This window comes from Lissotriton helveticus, chromosome 10, assembly GCF_964261635.1.
Source record: "Lissotriton helveticus chromosome 10, aLisHel1.1, whole genome shotgun sequence".
NCBI lineage: Eukaryota > Metazoa > Chordata > Amphibia > Caudata > Salamandridae > Lissotriton > Lissotriton helveticus.
Window position 1 is genome coordinate 1,073,932,455 of NC_136071.1, and position 20,230 is coordinate 1,073,952,684.

A 20,230-nucleotide genomic window follows, 5' to 3' on the forward strand; every position below is an offset into this window, starting at 1 on the left:
ACATTTGTCAGGCTGGTGGTATCCTGCGTGTCCCTTATCAACTCATAATCCCCTGATCGTTGCCTGTTTTTTTCAATAGCCGAGGAGCGGTAATCCACACTTGCTGATCTCTCTTAATCACAGCCTGACGGTGCTGGGCTGCGTGAGCCTTTAATTCCCTCTTAGAGGCCGCGTCACGGAGTGCAAAGTAAACAAAGATGCATTTGCAACCTCCAACCTGCTAATTTCCTCTGAAGTCAGAATTTTTCCAACCAACAGTCGGGGTCTGGGCGATAATTCGATCAAGACCGCCTTTAATCGAACTAGGCGTGTGGGAGAGGCCAGGGCGCGAGGAAGGTTCCACCACGCGACCGGCATCTCAGGGGACACACGCGGCCGGCTTCTGTTTTCAACACCAATGCTTCATCACTCCAACGCGTCCATTTGTGATGACAATGCCTCTTGTGAACGGCGACAACTGCCCCCATTCCAGCCACGCACCTGATGACCTCACAGACTGGACGCTTACCTTCTTTTGTTTATTTGTTTGAGATGTTCTGTCTCTCTTAAGTAGGCCACGAGACCCGTATTGTGGAAATTGTGGACCACACACACACACACAAAATATGCACTACTGTTCGTACCTCCACAGTCGTCTTCCTGTTTTATTTTCAAAACGTCTTTTCCGATTTCCTGCTATCCTATTCAGTGAAACCTTGCTGTTTCTGTCAAACGCTCCAACTTCTTTCATAATGAGGTATTTTTGTGTTGACTGGGTTTCTTGTTTGGCTGTCTTTTATATTAAAAGCCCATACCTCCTATTTCGAAGCACCAGGCAGAACAACTACCAGCTCTCCAGACCAATGGCACGCTTTTTGCTGCTGAATTATTTTTTTCTTCACATGCTCTGTGTTTGAGGCTAGCGAATTACCAGCAGAGGCTCAAAGCCCCCCTGCAGCTTGTCATTTTGTGGCTCGTTTCACCTTTGTTCATTCTCTCTTGTATACAGTGTCTGGCTATAGGATTATTTGTGTACATTGCAGAAAAACATTTTTTTATTAGGCATGAGGTTTGCAACATCCTCATTTGGAACGGAAGAAGTTTCTCCGAATATGTTGATTCTTTAAGATAGAATGTCTGTTAAAAAACTAAAATCCAGCACGTGCATGCACCCTGGCACTTAATTAAGTCTATTAATATTAATGTGGGGGTTTTAACGCCTGTTTGTCTTGTATTAGCAAATGTATAATGTGCACGTTTATGTATGTATTGGCTTATTTCTTTTTGGAAGCACGTCTCTGCTGATATTTCCTTTAGGCGTGTAATCAGTGTGCCTTTGAGGTAATATTGCTGTAATGATGAAATTACACATCCCGACTGCCCTGGGTTTGCATAATTTAGTAAAGGCTGTCCCTGTCCTCGCTCCTGTCTCTCTCTCTCTCCCTCTCCCTGTCTCTCCATCTGGTGTAGATTACCGCAGCTCCCTCCCGGAGCAGGCTAACCTGCTCAGTCAGCTGGAGCCCCCTGCGGACAGCTGTCTCGCTGAGCTGATAGGAGGCTGCCATCCTGCGCTGGATGAAGGGAGAGGAGCCGGGCCAGCAGCGAGGACCAGGGCGAACCGCAGCAGCAGAGGCAGGAACAGCAGGAAAGGGGTCTATTGTTCCTCGGCGTTAGACAGAGCCTCCTCCCTGGCTGTTATGCACAATAGCAGGAAAAGCGCTTCGCCTCTCTGCCCCTTCAGAAGACGCCCAGAGGAGGACGGATTGCTTGACTGAGGTGTATTTTTGTTTTCTGTCGCGTTGCTGGCGGGCCCGGGAGCTGCCCGCGGAAGGTCTGGGGATGGCCGAGAAAGGCACCGCTTTATCCCGTCGCTCGCGGGGGTTTGGCATCCTTGCCCCGTGCACCGGAGTGCTCATGGTTTTGTTGTTTGGAATCTGGGGAGTCAAGGCGCAGAGTGAGCCGGACAGCAGGGCTGTGATGTATGTGTGGAAGACTGGTAAGTAAACACAAGTTTATAAGTAATTTATGGCACGTTCCATCTCTGCGCACACCGCCCGGACTGGGCTGAGCTGCGGATTCTAATGTATCCTCGAATGTTCAGGGTTGCATTATCAGAGCATAGTTTGGCATGTTCAATGGAACTGCACATACCAACCAGACGTGTGTCTCATATGATCAAGCAACGAGGCATGTGGTGTTTCTGGCGGCGAAGGTGGGGGTGGGGGATTATTTTTTAAGCTGGCAAGCAGCCAGTGACAGGGCAGGGTACCTTGTTTCAAGCACAGACCCTGCAGTAGTGCACACACTGTGCACGAGTGTGTGCACAGGTGCATGTGTGTTCGGGCAGACTGTGGCACTGGCCTCCAAACAATGGTGTTATCTAGTGCCTGCTTTATGTTGGTGGGCACTACCACGTTAAGAAGGGGCGTGCAGACGAGCCAGAGCGATGCCAATGCGACACCCACAGTGCCCAACCGTGCTCAGTCCAGGGCACAGGGAGCGCAGTGTCCTATAAAAACTATTTGAATTAAATAATTTAGTCCGAGGGAACTTTTCTTATCACATGTATGAATGTGAGTTTTACACCAGTCCGCCTCTACCCTGGTTCATTCAAGGCACGCGTGTGCGGAGGTCAGTAGGCAGAAAACGCAGTGCACTAATAACGTGAAAGTGGCATAAACGGCCCCTTCGTCATTATGAGTAATGTCACTGCACCAGTGATGTAGCAAGGGTCCCAAGAGCCCCCAGTGCAAGCAATAAAACGGCCCTCGGACTGTTGGTTAGCTCTTTGAATGGGCCCCGAGCTTGGGCGCCACTGCACCTGCTGCACCACTGGTGGCTTCGCCCCTGCGCACCGCATTGCTGCTCGCACCGGTCTGTGATCTCGCCACAGTCTGTCGCCGCGGATGTCAGATGCCTCAGACAGGGCAGCTTTCAGCACCAGTCGCCGAGGGCTGCCAGCCAGGCAGATGTTGCGAGTGTCCACTCGTCCCTGGTATGGAACCCGCCCGGCCTCATGCATATTCAGAATGTGCGCCGTGAAAGCGCTACCCGGCGGAGGCTGCGCGTGAACAGATGCGGTCCCTCCCTCCCGCACGCTCTCCACGAGCCTGAGTGTGCTTGCAGCTTCGCGCAAGGTCATTCCTAGGAGACTTTATTGTCTCTTTTGTACACCTGGCAGGCGGCGAAACGTCCATATGTGGCTTCAAAAGAAGGCAGTGCGCGCTCACTCGGGCTGTCAATTCAAAAATGGCTTTTGATAAACCCGCACTGACATTTTGGAGTCAGTCTTGGGGGAAACGGTGGCATTTCAGAAGCGGCAGCGCAGCCTCATCCATAAAAGAGATGTTCATCTATCGGAGGCGGAATAAAACATGTCAGGGAAGAGTGGGTCAGTCCGGGCCCCAGAGCTCCTGGCCTTCTGCCACCAGGAGAGATCAATGTACAATTACTCTGAAATCCTGATATTTTTAAGAGGCCGCTGCTGCTATCCCCAGCTCAGAGAGCAGATTAAGGGGGCGTTTATGTACACCAGAGACAAAACCCCTGCGTAATACGAGGGAAAGTGAATGTGTGGAAAAGGCATCTGTTCCCATAAGGGCATTAGGCTCGGAGAGCGCTGGGGGCGTGGCATCGTAGCGCAAACCTGGTGTCCCTTGGAGAAGTTACTCAAGTCTACATAAGTCTACGTCATTTAAAGCGTGCGCCATGGCACCGGAGCATCTCCCTAACTGTTCTCCCAACCATCCCCCAATATATGTACCATCCCCCAATATATATATATATACATCCATCAATTCATCCATCCATCTATCCGTCCGTCCGTCCGTCCGTCCGTCTGTCCGGTCTGTCTGTCTGTCTGCCTGCCTGCCTGTCTGCCTGCCTGCCTGCCTGTGTCTATCTATCTATCCACACACACAACGTGCATGCTTCTGTCTTTTAAGATGTGCTGCAGTGCTGCACTCAAAGTGTTCCCTTGCTTACTTGCTGTAATATAAGATCTTCTCACGAAACAAGTCATTGATTAAGCTGTTTTAGTGTACGAAAAATAAAGTATATGGTCCAGTCACAACGCCCACTGTTCGCCGGAGTGTGCGTGGGGGTGGGTCGAGGGGTTGGGAGCGGTGGGGGAGGGAGGGACTGTGGTTGGCATCAGACAGAGCAGTTGAACCACAAACATACGTCCACTCCGTTGGCCCGTAGGATGCTCTGCAGCGCCACGAGCCATTGTTTAGCAGATCAGAGCTGACATTTCCGGTGGGCGGGGGATGGGCTAGAGGACACATGTACGTCAAGGAGTCTGTTTTATAGGTGGCCTTTGGCACGCTCTCTGCACGCTTGGGAGCTACTAGCACAGATGCACAAGACGACCGGAAGAACACCCCCTCTGTGCACTAATACTGCACTCGGCAGGCCTCGGCAGCTGTATCACGCAGTGCCGGGCTCTTGTGACACACCGGGTCCTGTGGTGGGGAGCCCTGGTCCTTTGTTTTTTTTCACCACAACATTCATTAATTTGTCTTCAAGGCACATGTCGTCGTGAGGGGTGTGATGTCGACCTAGTTAAGCCTAAAAACCGGAACACGTGAGGCTTTATTACTCTATAATGGACCGAGGAAATTACTGTGATTGAACGGAACAATGCACAGGCTTTCGACGTCACAAAGGCTCTATTATGTCACTGTCATCTAAAGCAGTCTATGTTTTAAATGCATATATTGCAGGATCATAGGCCGTGATTTCGAGTTTGTCCCATTAAAGTTATCAGAAGAAATTTAGAGCGCCTTGAGGCCTGTTGACTTATTTTTATGATCAAACGCTATATATTCAAGCATGAATGGCCATGCAGATGTTTTTGATTTCATGTGGCGCTACTCAATGTCCTTAAGTGACAGGCTCTGATTGTGAGAGTGTCTGCAGAAGTGGAGGTTCCTCTACTTCTTGTGAGCAAGAGCTTTGAAATTCAAAATATGTCTTTGTCTTCGAAAAGGAAGCATTGAGCAGAAGGAAACTTTCAGTGTCTGAAGCGCGCTCACGTCTCTGCAGTGCACCCGCACACATCAGACCCGAGACTCCCTTGAGTCATAGATGTGCTTGAAGTGCCCAAATGGCTTCAGAAGTTGCAGGTTTTTTTGTAACATGATTGGTGATTTTTTTTCTGTTATGATGTTTTGCGGACTTTAAGTAATGAATCTGGCTGCACTTGCAGTATTGTTCACCTACAACCAACATCGGAGTTTCCACACATTAAGGACTCGGGGGCTTATTTACAAGTCCCTTGCTCCACCGCTGCGTTACTTTTTTTTGGTGCAGCGGCTGAGCAATCACTGCGCCACACTGCTCCATAGCTACAAGCTGACACATTTGCCCCAATGTGTCCGTTTGTAGAGCCCTGTGTCACATATATACCAGGGTTAGGTATAATGTATGCAGGATAGGTGTTCCAATGCAAAAAGCCATATAGAAGTGGCGAAGTGAAATTTATAACATTTCCCTGTCATTCTATGACTTGACTGCGTCAAAATCCCTACGCGTGCTCAGATAAGGCGTAAGGAATGACAGAGGGCTTTTACAATGATAATCGCCTATGTGTTCTGACGCGTTGCTGAAGTTGCGTCAATTGTACAATCAACTCCAGCAATGCGTAATTTTTGTGCCAAGAAATGCGTCAGAATTTTTGACTCATCTGTTAATCCTTGCGCCAAGGAGCCCTGTATTGTAAACACCGTGCATCCATGGTGTCACAAAGGCATTTGTCACGGGTGCAAGGAAACTGATGCATTGATGCTGATGTGTCAGATTCTTGTAAATGAGGCCCTCAGTTCACAAAGAGGGGAGACAACATGCCCCATGCCCGCTGTTTCATGCATGTGGATCATTGTGGAGATATTTCACTGCATGGGCCTTAAAACATCCACGAACTGTTGTAAAAAGGATTGCATTTTTACTGCATAATGGCATATGGTGGGGTCCAAACTGGAGTGGCAGAAGTGAGCAAAAGAACAATGGATTAAACTCAGATCTGTTGACTGGGGGTGAGTGGTTAAAAAGTTTCAGCACTCCGTCCATCGTATTGTTGTGTTTTCTAGGATAACATAGGTTCACTTTGGGTTTGGGCAGGTAGAGCTTTGTGAAGAGATGTCTGTTCAAACTCCTCTTGGAATAGCAGAAAGGTATAAAGCAGTGTGATGCTGATAGGGATGTTGTTCTGGATCCTGGATATGTGGATGGAGAAGGCCTGCCTTTCTTTATCTTCAGTCTGAAGATGTGGCTACTTTCTCTTCCAGGCATGTTAAGGTTCCAATTTTAAGGCCCTGTAAGCGATGCAGCTGGTTTTGAAGGTGACTTGCGGTTGTTGTAAAATCGTTATTTATTGACATTTCTAAAGAGTAACAAATTACATTTGAAACAAATGTATTAGAAATATACATCATTTAAAATGCGTGCGCATGATTACTGTTTTGTAATATACTGATAAATGGCCGTTATAATTCCATTTGTGGCATACAAATCATTAGACAGAAAGAATGCTTTATTACAGTGGGAGGAAAATGATACATTCATCTAAAAGGTTCATGAATATATATTGAACAATATCAACGAGGAAGCATCAGAAACCGACTAAAAGTTAATAGCATCTTTTTATTCAAGCAACTCTTGAAATGACTAATGTTGTAATATTAATCACAAAAATAGTTGGAGGTGATAATAACTTAAGGACTACAATCAGGCAAGTCAACAGATCGCAGGACTGCTAGTACTCACCTGGGTAGGTAGGTGTAGATAATTGACCGAATACTTTATTTGGTGCTTTAAGTGAACACCTATAATACGTTATCAGAAAATCTCCTCAGAGCTGTACTTGGGGTGCCAGTGTTAATGTTAAGAACTCAAACAGCAGTGAATGTATTAGAATAAACATTGTTTGTCCAAATAATGTTTAAACAACAATAGTAGCAAACTCTGAATTAGTTATGCTAAAGTAAAGCAAGTGGATTATGCAGCTCTGGTGTTGGCATTGGTTCTGGCGGACATGTTTCCTTGATGTCTAGAAGTTTTCTTGTAGACTAGTTATAGTCTTCTGATGGAAGACACTTGTGTCAGCGCACCACAAGTTCAGCTAGACTCAGAATAAGATTACAAGTTTGCTTTTGCAGTTTTGTAGCATGACATAGCCGAAAGGCATTAGTGTAGTAAATGGGTCCACGAGCAGTTAGGTTTCAAGTAGGCTTTATTCAGGTAGAAGAACAGCTTGACATCCACAGCAGGAACAGCTTAGAAAACGAACCGCTCCCTTCAGCAACCGCTAACACCCCACCCCACATTCTACCATGACCTCACAGGTTCTAAGAACCACAAATGTGACATGAGCATGGAATACCACACACCTCCCCCCCTTAAACAAAAAAAAACAAAAAGAAAGAAGAGAAAAGAAAATAAAAAAAACACTAATAACGAACAAAATCCCTGAATTTCCGAGGAGCAAGTTTCACACGAGAACTCTTACGTGAAACACTTGAATCATGAAAACAATCAGTGGAAACAGCAGTAGAAGGAATGTCATGAAGAGGAGAACTAGAAAAATTGTAATTGGAAACATTCTCAAAAACAGTATTGTCAAAAATGCTAACATTGGTTACATTATCATGACAAGATCCTACATTCTGAGGAGAAAGATGATCAAAAACTTCATGAGTACCAGAAAAGCAAGAATCATCATTAACAACATGTGGGTGCTCAGAGAACTCCAGATTGGAATGTTGAAGCGTAGACTGAGAAAAATTAGGTTTGCATAAGGAAATGCGTCGAAAATTCCAAATCTTACCACGCTCAGCTCTCACGGCTTTGCTAAAAACCTCAGTCACAACAACAGGACTAGACCATCTAGAAACACCTTTGCGAACAAGACCACCAAATTTCACGCTCACAAAGTCGCCAACACGTAACTGAGGAGAGTTGGTTTTCTGGGGAAAACTTTGAGAAATTTTTGCTTGGTATTTGCTAACACGATCCCTAACACCTTTAAGATCCAATTCCAAATAATCACCATCCTTGGCCCTCAACCACCAAGGCATGAGTTTGGAGCCAGGTTTCCTACAACGCAACATCTCGAAAGGAGATAACCCAGTTACAGAATTAGCGGACATACAATAAGTGAAAAGGGTAGCTTGCAAAGCCTCTCTCCACTTCAAACCACTACATAAAGCTAACTGACAAGACTCCTTAATGACCCTGTTAAAACGTTCAACTTGACCGTTTGCTTGAGGAAAATAATTTGAAACTCTCTTATGAGTAATACCACAGCTGGAAAGAAAAGATTGAAAGACAACACTGACAAACTGAGGACCATTATCGGAGATAATTTCTTCAGGCAAACCTTCTCTGCAGAAAACTTAATTCAAAAATTCGATAATGACATCAGAATTGACCTTCTCAACAATTTTCAATTCAGGCCACTTAGAAAAGTAGTCGACCAAAACAATAGCAAACATATCTTTACCAGACTGATAATTAAAAGCACCAATAATGTCAACACCTAACTTACGCCAAGGACCCTGGACAAACTCAATGGGGGTAATGCCACCAGCAGAAATGGGTTTAACAGTCTTATCACTCAAAGAACAAGGGGTGCAATTCCTAACCCACCTGTCAATCATGGCATCCATACTGGGCCACCAGTAAAATTCCCTAATCCTTCTCTTCGTTGTGGACATCCACATATGCCCTTCATGAGCAAGATTGCAAATAGACTCTCTGATATCTCTGGGAGGAACAATTTTATCAGATCTAAAAACCATGCCAAGATTTTCCATCAATTCATCCCTAACTTTAAAGAAAGAAGCCAAATCACCACTCAATTTCCTCTCTTCAGGCCAACCATCTCTTAGAAAGGCTCTCACCTTCATCAGGACGTCATCCAGTTGCATCGCTTGTGCCCATAAGGCTTCAGAAATCAAGTTGGAATGATCGTTACCAGAAATAAGGTAACGTCACACAGAGAAAAAGCAACATCACATTCCTCGGACTGCACAATATTAGAACTATCACGAACAGGAAATCGTGACATGAAATCTGCATGAACATTGAGACGTCCAGGAACATAAACAATCTCACAACGATACTCTTGCAACTTGGCAGCGAGTCTCGCCAAGCGAGCAGTAAGAATCCTACCCCCACCTGCTGATAACATACTGACAAGAGGTTTATGATCTGTCCTCAAAGAAAATGTTGTACCCCAAAGAAATTGGCGGAAATGCTGGACCGCCCAAGTACAGGCAAGTAACTCCTTCTCTATTGTAGAGTAATTAAACTCAGCGCACGCAGAGTTCTAGAAGCATAAGAGACAACATACTCTCCAAATTTATATTTTTGCATCAAAACTGCACCAAGGCCAACATTGCTAGCGTCCACACACACAATGTATTCTTTGGCAACAGAAAATGGTTTTAGGAAAGGGGCCTCAACAATTTTGCTTTTGAGAGTGTCAAAAGAAACTTGTTGGTCGTTACTCCATAGAAATTTTGCCTGTTTTTTAAGTAAAGATCGTAAAGGATAAACAATTGTTGAATAATTCTGTACGAATGTTCCATAAAATTCAGTGAGACCAAGAAAGGATAATAGCTGTTCCTTGGAGGTGGGAACAGGAGCTGAGGTAATACTCTTGACATGGTTGATTTTGGGCTTGATGCCATCACTAGAAATTTCATGGCCCAAATACTCAACATTAGACTGTCTAAATTTACATTTGGAAAACTTCAAAGTGAGACCTTTTTCTTGGACATTGCTTAAAACTGAATGTAAATTACAATCATGTTCTTGAAAATCTTTGCCAAAGATTAATATATCATCTTGAAATGCTATTGCCCCTTTACAATTCTTTAATAACTCTTTCATCAAACGTTGGAAAACAGAGGCGGCACTAGCCAACCCGAAAGGCATCCTCAAATATTGAAACATACCTTCCGGGGTAACGAATGCAGTCAATTTTTTAGAATCTTCGTGCAATTCCACCTGGTGGTATGCACTGGCCAAATCAATTGTGGAAAACACAGTGGCACCAGAAAGAGAAGAAATTAATTCGTGAATATTGGGTAGAGGATGTTTGTCAACCCAGATTTCTTGATTCAAACTGCGAAGATCAACACATAAGCGGAGATCCCCTGAACTCTTAAGTGACAAAACGACAGGGGAAACCCATGGGGAAGATTCAACAGGCTCAATAATTCTTTTTAAAATAAGGTCATCCAAAATGTCTTTAAGTTTGCTTCTGTAGGCTAACGGAACATTCCTAACCTTATGTCTAACCGAGACAGCATCATCATTAAGGATTATTTTGTGTTTAAAATTAGAGAATTTTCCAAGAGTATCTTTAAACACTTCAGGAAAATTCAACTTAAGATTGTTTACAAAAACGGAATCCTCAGGAAACTTACAAGTATTGGTTTCAGACAAAGAATGTACATTCAAATCCGTAAAACAGACAGGGGGATTGGAATTAGGATTAAGTTTGATTCCTAAATCGTGATGATGTGGCCACCCCAGGATAGCTACACCCTTAGTAGCCACATACACCTTCCCTTTGGTGACCCTATCTTTGACTTGGATAGTAGCCCAAAAGAAACCCTCGAGGCTTATTTTTTTTCCAGTGTAACCTCCGGGTTGGATATCAGATGTTAACAATTCCCTGTCTTTCCACAAATCATTTAACAACTTCAAACCAATGATAGTATACCAAGAACAGGAATCTATCATTAATTCAATAGAAATGTTGTCAATTAAAATGGGCCAAGAGGGAAATTGTTTACGTTCAACTTCATCAACAGAAAGTATGCAATTAAAACTATTGAGAACTTCTTCTTCTTCTTGAGAAATGTAGTTAACTTTTTGGAGAGAACGACAAACATTACCAAAATGTCCCTTTCTCTTGCATTTTACGCATATTCTATCCCAAGCAGGACATCCTCTGTAATTGCCGAGATGGTTAGGACTTCCACACCTATAACATGCAATATTTTTTTGGGGAAAAAATTTGTTATCAGAAAAGTTCTTGTTATCTACGAACTTCTTATCAACATCTTTCTTGAAAACACCTTTAGAACTAGAAGACACTTGGCTTTTAACTAGAGAAACTTCCGGTTCAGTAACCTGTGGTTTAGGTGTAGATGTAGTACCTCGGATCTCAGACACAAATAATTCAGACTGCTCAATTCCCTTGGCAATATTAATTACTGCACTAAGAGAAGATTCAGTGCCTAACCAAAGTCTCTCTTGGATTTTCTTGCTCTTAGTACGCATCATGATCTGGTCTCTGAGAACCTGTTCATAAGAAATCGTTTCAAAAGCACAATAACAAGCCAAGGAACGTAAAGCGGAAACATAATCCTCAATGGATTCATCCTGCTTCTGAACACGAGAATAAAACTTGAACCTCTCCATAACTGTGTTGATCTTCCTACCAAAACGAATTTTCATCTGTCTGGTAGCTTTCTCAAAAATATCAATATCGCCAGCTTCATCAATAGGAGGGAGATTGTCAAATTCTTTGATACCAGCGCCCCCTAAACAATGTCTCAAAAGGGCTAGTTTGCGCTTGGCAGAACAACCATCCTTTTCAAGAACATCAACATAGGCCATAAACATTGGAAACCATAAATCCCACTCAATGTTCGGATCACCAGCAGACTGCAAAAAATGAGGAGGAGCTGCAATATTAGACATTCTGAAAAAAAAAAATGAAGTCTATCGAGTGTTCCGAGTTTTATGTGGAAACAAAGCAACAGAAATACCTTATGATGAAAGACAGATGTTGTACCAGGAGAAAATGATGATTAGAGGCTCCAGACGCTGAAAAAGAAAAAACGACAAAAAAACCAAGATGGAGGCACGTAAATGACGTCACCGCATCATACGAGGTGAGAGGTGATTCCCAGAATGCCTCGCGATCTCCCACAATGCCTCGTAATGTTCCACAATGCTTTACGCTCTCCAGCGAAGCTCGGAGACACGTAGGTGAGAGGCGCGCGAGGAGAGAACACTGGGGTAAGTTTGAACGGCTCACGAATAATTCTAATTAAAGTACGAAATGACTAAACAAATATTACCGATCCGGTGAATATACCCGAACAGCTGAACTGGATCGGAGTAATCTTTAAGCTCGAATTCAACTGCAGTTGAAGAGCGATGATCAAAAACAAAGGAAAGTGAACGTTGTTCTTCGTATCATTGTAAGCCTTGTAATTCTTGAAAACAGATGCTCCCATCCTCGTCGCCAAGAAATGTGTAGTAAATGGGTCCACGAGCAGTTAGGTTTCAAGTAGGCTTTATTCAGGTAGAAGAACAGCTTGACATCCACAGCAGGAACAGCTTAGAAAACGAACCGCTCCCTTCAGCAACCGCTAACACACCACCCCACATTCTACCATGACCTCACAGGTTCTAAGAACCACAAACGTGACATGAGCATGGAATACCACAATTAGGTCACTTCACAAAAGAACCCAAGAATGCTGCACATTTTTGCTTCAGGCACAGGGACAGTAAGTGATTTTCCCTGATTCACAGGATGTTGAGCCAAGGCTGCATTTCAAGCTTGATTGGCCATGTTTAGAGGCCAGAAACATTAGCCAATAGACCACATCTTGTCGCCACACAATGAAGACCATTTGATGTCAGGAGAAGGTTCATACCAGGAGAACATTATTTTCTAAAGCGGAAGTACTCAACACACATAGTTGTCAAATGCTTTTTGTGGCTTAGTTCATTTGGCTTTTCATTTGTGTATTTCACATTGCTCAAATCTCTTCTTCTGTCCTTGGTCAGAGGCATAAGCCGGGGAGTACTCCAAGGCCACACGTCAAAGGTTCAGAAACCCTCAGTGGCGAGTCCTGCTTCGATGAAATGTCTCGAAGGGGAATTTTATCCCAGCAGTGAACAATATTTTTTAGATTGACTGCAGAGCTTATTACACATTGCTTTTATGCAGTTGTGATCACGCATTTGAACTTTTGTGGATTTATGGCCCTACATCCCATCATCTGGAGTCTTGATCAGTCTAAAATGTATCATTTAACATGATGCAGCTTAGCATATTAGCAAGTTGACATCCCAGTCAGTGGTGGCTGGCACGGTTCGTGGGTGGCGGGGTGGACGCGGAAGGGTCATGGGGTGAGGGCCACAATTTAAATAAAAATAAATACATTAACACTTACCTTGCCGCCGGGTCCGGCATCTCTCCTCCTGCTCTCCTCCATCAGACTCCGGGAACACGAAGCACAGCCAGGCTCCCCATACCATTCACAACACTGCATGCAACATCGTGATTGAAAAGTACCCAGGCTCCCCTGACCAATCAAAATGCTGCAATGCAGTGTTGTAATTGGTCTGAGCGTCGTGGTTCTACACTCAGCCAAGGAATGGGCACCTGGGCATGTGCTCCATGCAAGCTGCAATGCAGCCTGCATGGAGAATAGGGAAAGTGCGCATGAATATTTGGCTGGTTCCAGAGGGCGGACAAACAGTCATGTGCACTTAGGAGTGGGCAAACCACTCCTCCCCTGCCCTGCTCTGAGAGCAGTGCAGTCCTGTGTAACTGCATAGCAGCACAGAAACTCAAAGTTATTATAATTTTATGTTTCCTTTATTTGCACTACTTAAAAGCAGTCGGGCAACGCTCCTCCACCATTGCAAAGGAGCCGCCACTGAGCATAACACTTGGCCAATTTCAAAGGGGATGTTGTAAAGCTCCACCTGTAGCAGATACAAATAGAGCTTTGAGATCTAAGCTCTTCATCTAAAGATTTAATAATGCTTTTGCTGCAGAAACATTATGTACAACTACAAAGCCCAACTCCTTAGTGCTGTGTCATATGGACTGGTCCAACAAGGCAGGTACTACACCTACAATAGATAACATACCCCAGTGTTTTTCAGAACAAATCAGGAAACTGGCTTCTCTAGCTCTAGCAGGTAAAACGTCAGACCAAGCCAGAAAACAAGTTAGGTGAGAATATGTTTTCATTCTAATTTCAGGTTTATTTATTTCTAAAAGCAGTGCCTAAGGTTTGGCACATATTAATAATTTGCAGGAAAATAACCTTTTTCGATTGGTGCCTTCTTAAGTCCTTAGAGGACCGTTCCTACCTATTGCTTGCACAGGGCTACCCAAGTCAATTTCAGTCATGTTGTATTCCCAGATCTTGAAAGGGTGAGTTTGTACATACCGAAGCCAAGATTCCAAAATTCCTGTCTATTTCAACATTACTCCTGTCTTCTCCTACAATGATTGGTTGAGAAACATCAAGCAACGCTGTAAAAAAAAGAATGTCTTTATACTGCAAAGAAGAAATTATGAACAGATGTATTTATTTCATTTTATAGGCTATTGTTATATCACACACGCAGAAGTTTGCACTCAGTTTCCTGAACAAATCTCCTAATCGGGCAGTTGGCACTTAATTTTCGGGCTTTACAATAAAATGTCCCCTATTTTAATACTTTTGGTGAACCCTACCTCACACCACCTTTGCTTACCGCTTTGTATCTAGTATAGAAGACCACCTGCAGGCAATATATCTCCCTTGGATCACATACTGACTCAGAGGACCAGCTGAGCAAAATATTGCTTCCTTCCATATTTTGGGCCTCATGTATAGAGAATTAATTTGGTGAACGTGATCACTAATTGCTCACTTACCTTTCCCAGATACATTTTTGTGCAAACCAACCTATATGCTAATTGGTAAGTTCACAAAATACACAATTGTAGTATGTCACAATTCAATGTACCTCATCAATATTAATCAAGTAGGCCACAGAATGCACCCACTATGATTGGCCACAATCACAGGGCTGGTGGCCAGCAGGGATCAGAAGTCCACCAAGTCTATACATTCTTTTAAATAAAGCAATCTTTTTAAGAAATGCAGCCCGCTTTTCTTAAAGGAAAACAAGTTGCATTTAAAATACATTAAAAAGGGTTGGAAATAAATATATATATACACAAACCTTTTTTGGAGCATGCGGTCCTTGGGACACCTATATACTTTTTTGTCAACATTCAGAAAGCAAAAGGGTTCCCTTGGATACCCCTTTCCCTTTTGCAAATGGATTGCCACCTCCTTTGAGTTGGTGGTAAAAGTTTGTCAATGTAATTGCATCCATATAGCGTTTACTACCCCATATAACGAATTCAAGCGATTTATGGTGAGTAACACAAGACTCCAGAACCCAAGTTTAGTAGTTAATTCAGTGATATTGTTGGTTATTGGTATTATTCATATGTGCTCAAGAAGAAAAAAAATCCATGCCTTTATTCTCGTTGCTTTGCAGTAGAATAAAATGAATACCAATTAGGTGTGATCATAAGTAGATGTTGTACGGTTTAATGCAAATGGTTGTGAGATAAGTAGGGTGGCAGAGGGTAGGTATTGTTAGTTTGCAGGGACAGGGTTTTAAGAGAAGCAGAGGCTGTGATCTGTGAAATGAGATGTGAGCCATATATAGAATTACAATTAGAGAAATTAATGCAGACAGGCTACTCAGAAGATACCCAGAAATAGAAGTCACATAGAGGTTGTAAGGTAAGGAGCGGGTCAGTCTGAAGGAATAAAGAAGAGGAATTAATTGGCAGTAAGTCAAAGTCAGTTTTTCATGTAGGGTTTTAGGAGTATAGTATAGGAGAAGATTCTGAGATCCCAAGCAATCTGAGGAATAAGCTGTGAAGAAACAACATTATATGTAGTGTTTCATGTCTGGGTAGTCAGTTTACACTTGTGAGTCTCAGTGTACACATCATAGAAACATTAGGTGCCTAAGTCTTCTTTGTGACAAGCCTAGGACAGCCTTTTTAGAGATAGTCGGATTCTGGTTGCAAAACATTAATACATACCAGAAGGAATCAATATTTGGAAGGGTCACCCTAAACACACCAGTTTGAAATACTGATGCCTTATTGTTTGCTAACCCCATTTCACGAAACCTTTTCTGAATTAATTGAGTTTAATACATTTCAAAAAGTGTTTTGGCATACGCAAATCCCCTGATTTGCCAAATTTGATGATTTGCAACTGCTGAAACACTTTGTACATGACACTCATAATTACCTGAAGTTTCTGATGGGTTTTATGAACTCCTTGATAAAACTCTTGTTCTATGTGTACGGTTGATTCTTGAGTATTTTTCTGCAAACCAGAATTTCAAAGCTTTTTTATATGCCACATAATTCAATTAGCTTTAAACTACTCATTAGGCCTTTTCTCATTTTCTCTTAATTATCAGCGTTGTGAAATAAACCATCAGTTAAGGGTTCCAAGTTATCCGGAGTTAAACAGCATTGGGTGCACTTCTGGACATTTCTCAAGCTGCCATAGAGGCACCTCGTCCAATAGGTCGATGGACAGTAAAAATGTTTTTAGGCCTAAAGTCCCTACATTCTATATGCCAGGAACCTAGCCTTTTCAATAATAAAAATTCACAGATGTACAAGACTCCCATCTGCCTAATAAATCTACTAATACTGTTTCATGAAAACCAGTTGCTTGCTGTTTATTCCCATAGTAAGGGGTGGGTTGTGGAATAGCGGCAAGGACAGTAATAACATTTACTCATAAATATTCTAGACTTTGCTGCCGTATGCAACCCTTAAGTAGTAATTAAATGTAAGCTTCTCTCATATACTTCTGAACACACTTCAAATCTAAATCTGTTGTCTGTGTTTTATTTACACCCATAAAGGACCCTGGAGTCCAAAAAGTGAATAGAATCTGAATAAAATATTATTTTTCCTTAATTACTAGCCAGCCTCTTTGGTTTAAAACAGTCACAGGCAAAATGTACAAGCTATACATTGCACACATTTTAAACAAAAAGGACTAAGCAGGATGATACATTGTAGCCTTACAAAACAGAATAAAATATACTATGAAAAGCAAAATACAAAAACAAGATCAGACAATGTTTAAAGGTTGAGTGGATTGGTACTGTGTCCTAGAATGTCATGTTTTGGTGTTAAGGAGCTGAACATTTTAGGCTTAGATAACGATATACATCACTTAAAGGTATGCAGGAGGCCAGCTCATTTTTAGGACATTTCAATGACACATTATGCAAAATTATTTGCGACCTAGGTCTAAAAGTACAAAGAATGTGGTAAATAAGAACAAATAATGTTCTTGCATCCTATCATGTAATTGGCATTGCCTATAAATGGATGTAAAACAGTCCCGAGTTTGTACCAAAAGATTGAGTTTTTTTATGTATTTGCACTGGATTCTTTGAATCTCTTGGTTGAATATTGATCTAATTAAACATTTTTCAATTACAAACCAAATAAAGATTAATATCTGACCATTTTTCACAACGGTGAGAAAATATGAAGAGTAAATCAGTGTACTGGAAACATCTGTGCCTCCGCATTTCAAAACCATGACATGATTTGTGTTGAGACACTGGCCAGGTTTTCCTAGCTTTGAAATAGTGCTGTTTGAGGAGGCACAAATCCAGAAACCCAAATCTTATGTGCATAAAATGTCCTGCATGTGATGTATGCACACACTCTGATTTGCATGCATCTTGCCTCCACAAATTATTTGCCTTTTTGGGCGTGTCATGGTTGTGGTAGATGCAGATTCTCCAAATCACAAAAAAATGCATTGTAATTTGCTTCAATCACAGCTTCATTTCCCCTGGCACTCCTGTTCTGATGCAGGTCTGCCAAAGGAGATGTTGTAATATAGGTCGTGGCAGAAATGTGTCCCCTTCATGCATTGCTAACCCTTAGGCCATTGGTCATTCGCTACTTGAGAAGTGAACTGCTGAGTTACATTCCCACTCCTATTTAAGCACTTATGAGAAGTGGCCTATGCAAGCCCTTACTTGTCAATTCTGTGCTCCTGAATGATGTCAGGATGTGGCAGGTGTCCCTGCTATCATGCCAAGATGGCTCATGGTAGCTAAAGTATAACAGAGTGACTGGCGTGTCCCTGCGGCGTTGACGTACATGGCGGGCGGGGCTGGAAATGTGAGCACAGTCACTATGTTAAAACTTCAACCTTCCCACTGGCCCCAGCTCCCCTATGTGGCTTTGGACCTGTTGCTAAAGAAAATGAAGCATCAGAATTGAGAGGGGCATTTTAGCCCTCACAAACAAGTAACATCTCATATTTGTAAATTTGGGCATCTCTGTGTACCGACTTTCAGCAAGGTTCATCGTCAAATTACTCCATAGGTTTGCGTACTGGAAATGTATACTTCTGTCGATGAGCGGAACACAAAATTCAGTCATTGTGCCTGCAGCCTTTGCTGTGCACTCCACTGTCTAGGTTTCTTTTTAACAAATCAATCAAGAACATTTTCTCTGAAAATGCTCCACAGTGATACTTCTTCAATTTTAGCTCCATTAATTCCTCCTTCTGCAAATTGAAGTCTTTCATAGAACTGAACTCCAAGACCTCCAATTCCAGGTTCTTTTCCAATGATGTTGAGATCTGACCCACTATCACTTGTAGTCTAGCACAGTGCACAATAGAAGCGCTGACCTTGGTTAATGCCCCACAGATTGAAGAAAAGGTTCAGCCCTGATGCAGCTGTTCTTTCATCCCAGAAGAGAGCATGTGACAATGTATGCGGCAAGGCTCTAAGCAGAGTCTTCTTTTCCGTATAAGCCTGTGATACAGTAAACACTACATTCAAGATAACACAGATAATATTAATAATTAGTTCTTATTTCTATAGTGCTTCATACAGCACCTCAGCCGTTTCTAAGCACTATAAATAATAGGTGTTAATACTGACATATTTAGCAGACTAGTTTGTCTTATAGAAATACCTTAAATAGAATATAACAAAGTAAATACAATTGAATTGCTCTCAATTCATCCATTTCCGAAAGATGAGAGGATTAGTCAATCTTGTTGGTATTCAATGCATTGACCTAGAAAGTACTAAATATATATTTGTATTTAGCTCAATGAGTGAGCACGCTGTTTGCTTAATATTTTCAAACTAAGCTCGCTAATAGGAGGAAATCACAGGTGTTAATTGATTTGATGTGTAAATCCAGTGTCTTGTAAATCTCCTATAAAGGCTTGCACTGTACCTCGGCATTTATTTATTTGAGGCAGAGATAATAGAGAAAAGATTGTTGTTGGAAAATATTTTGTAGGATACTTTCTCACATCATGGCCATACAATGTCAATGCAGCTGCCTGAGTGAATGAAAAATTAGAATACCTATTGTCTTACAAATTGATGCAGTTAATGAAATGAATATAAATACCTAAATAAACCTTTGCCAACAGTAACTTCAGAAAAACATTAGGAAGCAGGTTCATCATAAATGATCAGTTCTACAATATATGATAAATTACAGTGATACTAGTTATAATGATCATTGCAGGAATACGACAAATTGAAGAATGTGAGATTAAGTGGTGAACATGCTACATAAATCCATTAAAGGATTAAAGGATTGAATTAATCCAAACATTCCTTCTCTATGCCAGAGGTGTTTTGCGGTCATTTAGTCTTTAGTTACATTTAATTCCTTAGTTATTTATTTATTAATGATGCACTGATATAATAAGTCGCACTACATACAGCATTTACAATTTCTAAGAACAGCTAAAGTCTCATCAGGTTAAATTTTTTAAAGTCAACTAGTGATATTTGTTTACAGGAAAGAATAAGAATGTTCCGGCAAAAGTATTATCAGTGGTTTGTAATAATGTTCTAAAATCAGTCGCTCTGTATCGGTTTTCTGATCCTCCCACAAAGATACCAGTCCAATCTTCAATTAAAAAAGACCACTTTCTTTGCAGTATTTATTCCATGAATTACTATACAACCTGCACCTGTGCCAAAATACATACCCACACTCAAGCTTGGTATCAAGGTAAATGAGAACTCTTCCAAATAACCATTTTGAGTCTACAAAGAATTAGTACTTCTTAAACTTAACTTCTCAGTCTCTTTGCCTACCAAAATTCCCTTCAAAACTTGATATCATTATTTACAAATACAATGGGCACAATAAGAAATAACATTGAAAAAGCTACCCTTGCCCCCCTTAACTCTTCTATTGCCAAAACCTTCACCACTATCCACTGGTTGACCTCTGACCTGAGGTCAAACATTATCAAACAGGCCACTAAGTGTTAACCTGTCTACCTTCAAAAAAGCCTCCGCTTTAACTGTTAGGCCTGACACCCTTGGCTGCTAGTCCCTCAAACATTTTGCCTTCACCCCTCCTATTTTG

The 20,230-nt window shown here is 42.1% G+C and overlaps 1 protein-coding gene across 1 annotated transcript in view; it reads left to right on the forward strand.

Annotated features, from left to right (window-relative positions):
• Positions 1-1,487: 1,487 nt before the first annotated feature.
• THSD7A (thrombospondin type 1 domain containing 7A) overlaps positions 1,488-20,230 on the forward strand; it is a 1,031,465-nt gene continuing 1,012,722 nt past the window's right edge. Inside the window, exon 1 of the mRNA XM_078663785.1 lies at positions 1,488-1,975. Coding sequence (XP_078519911.1) covers positions 1,819-1,975 — 157 coding nt within the window. The 5' untranslated portion in view covers positions 1,488-1,818. The remainder of the gene's footprint in view (positions 1,976-20,230) is intronic.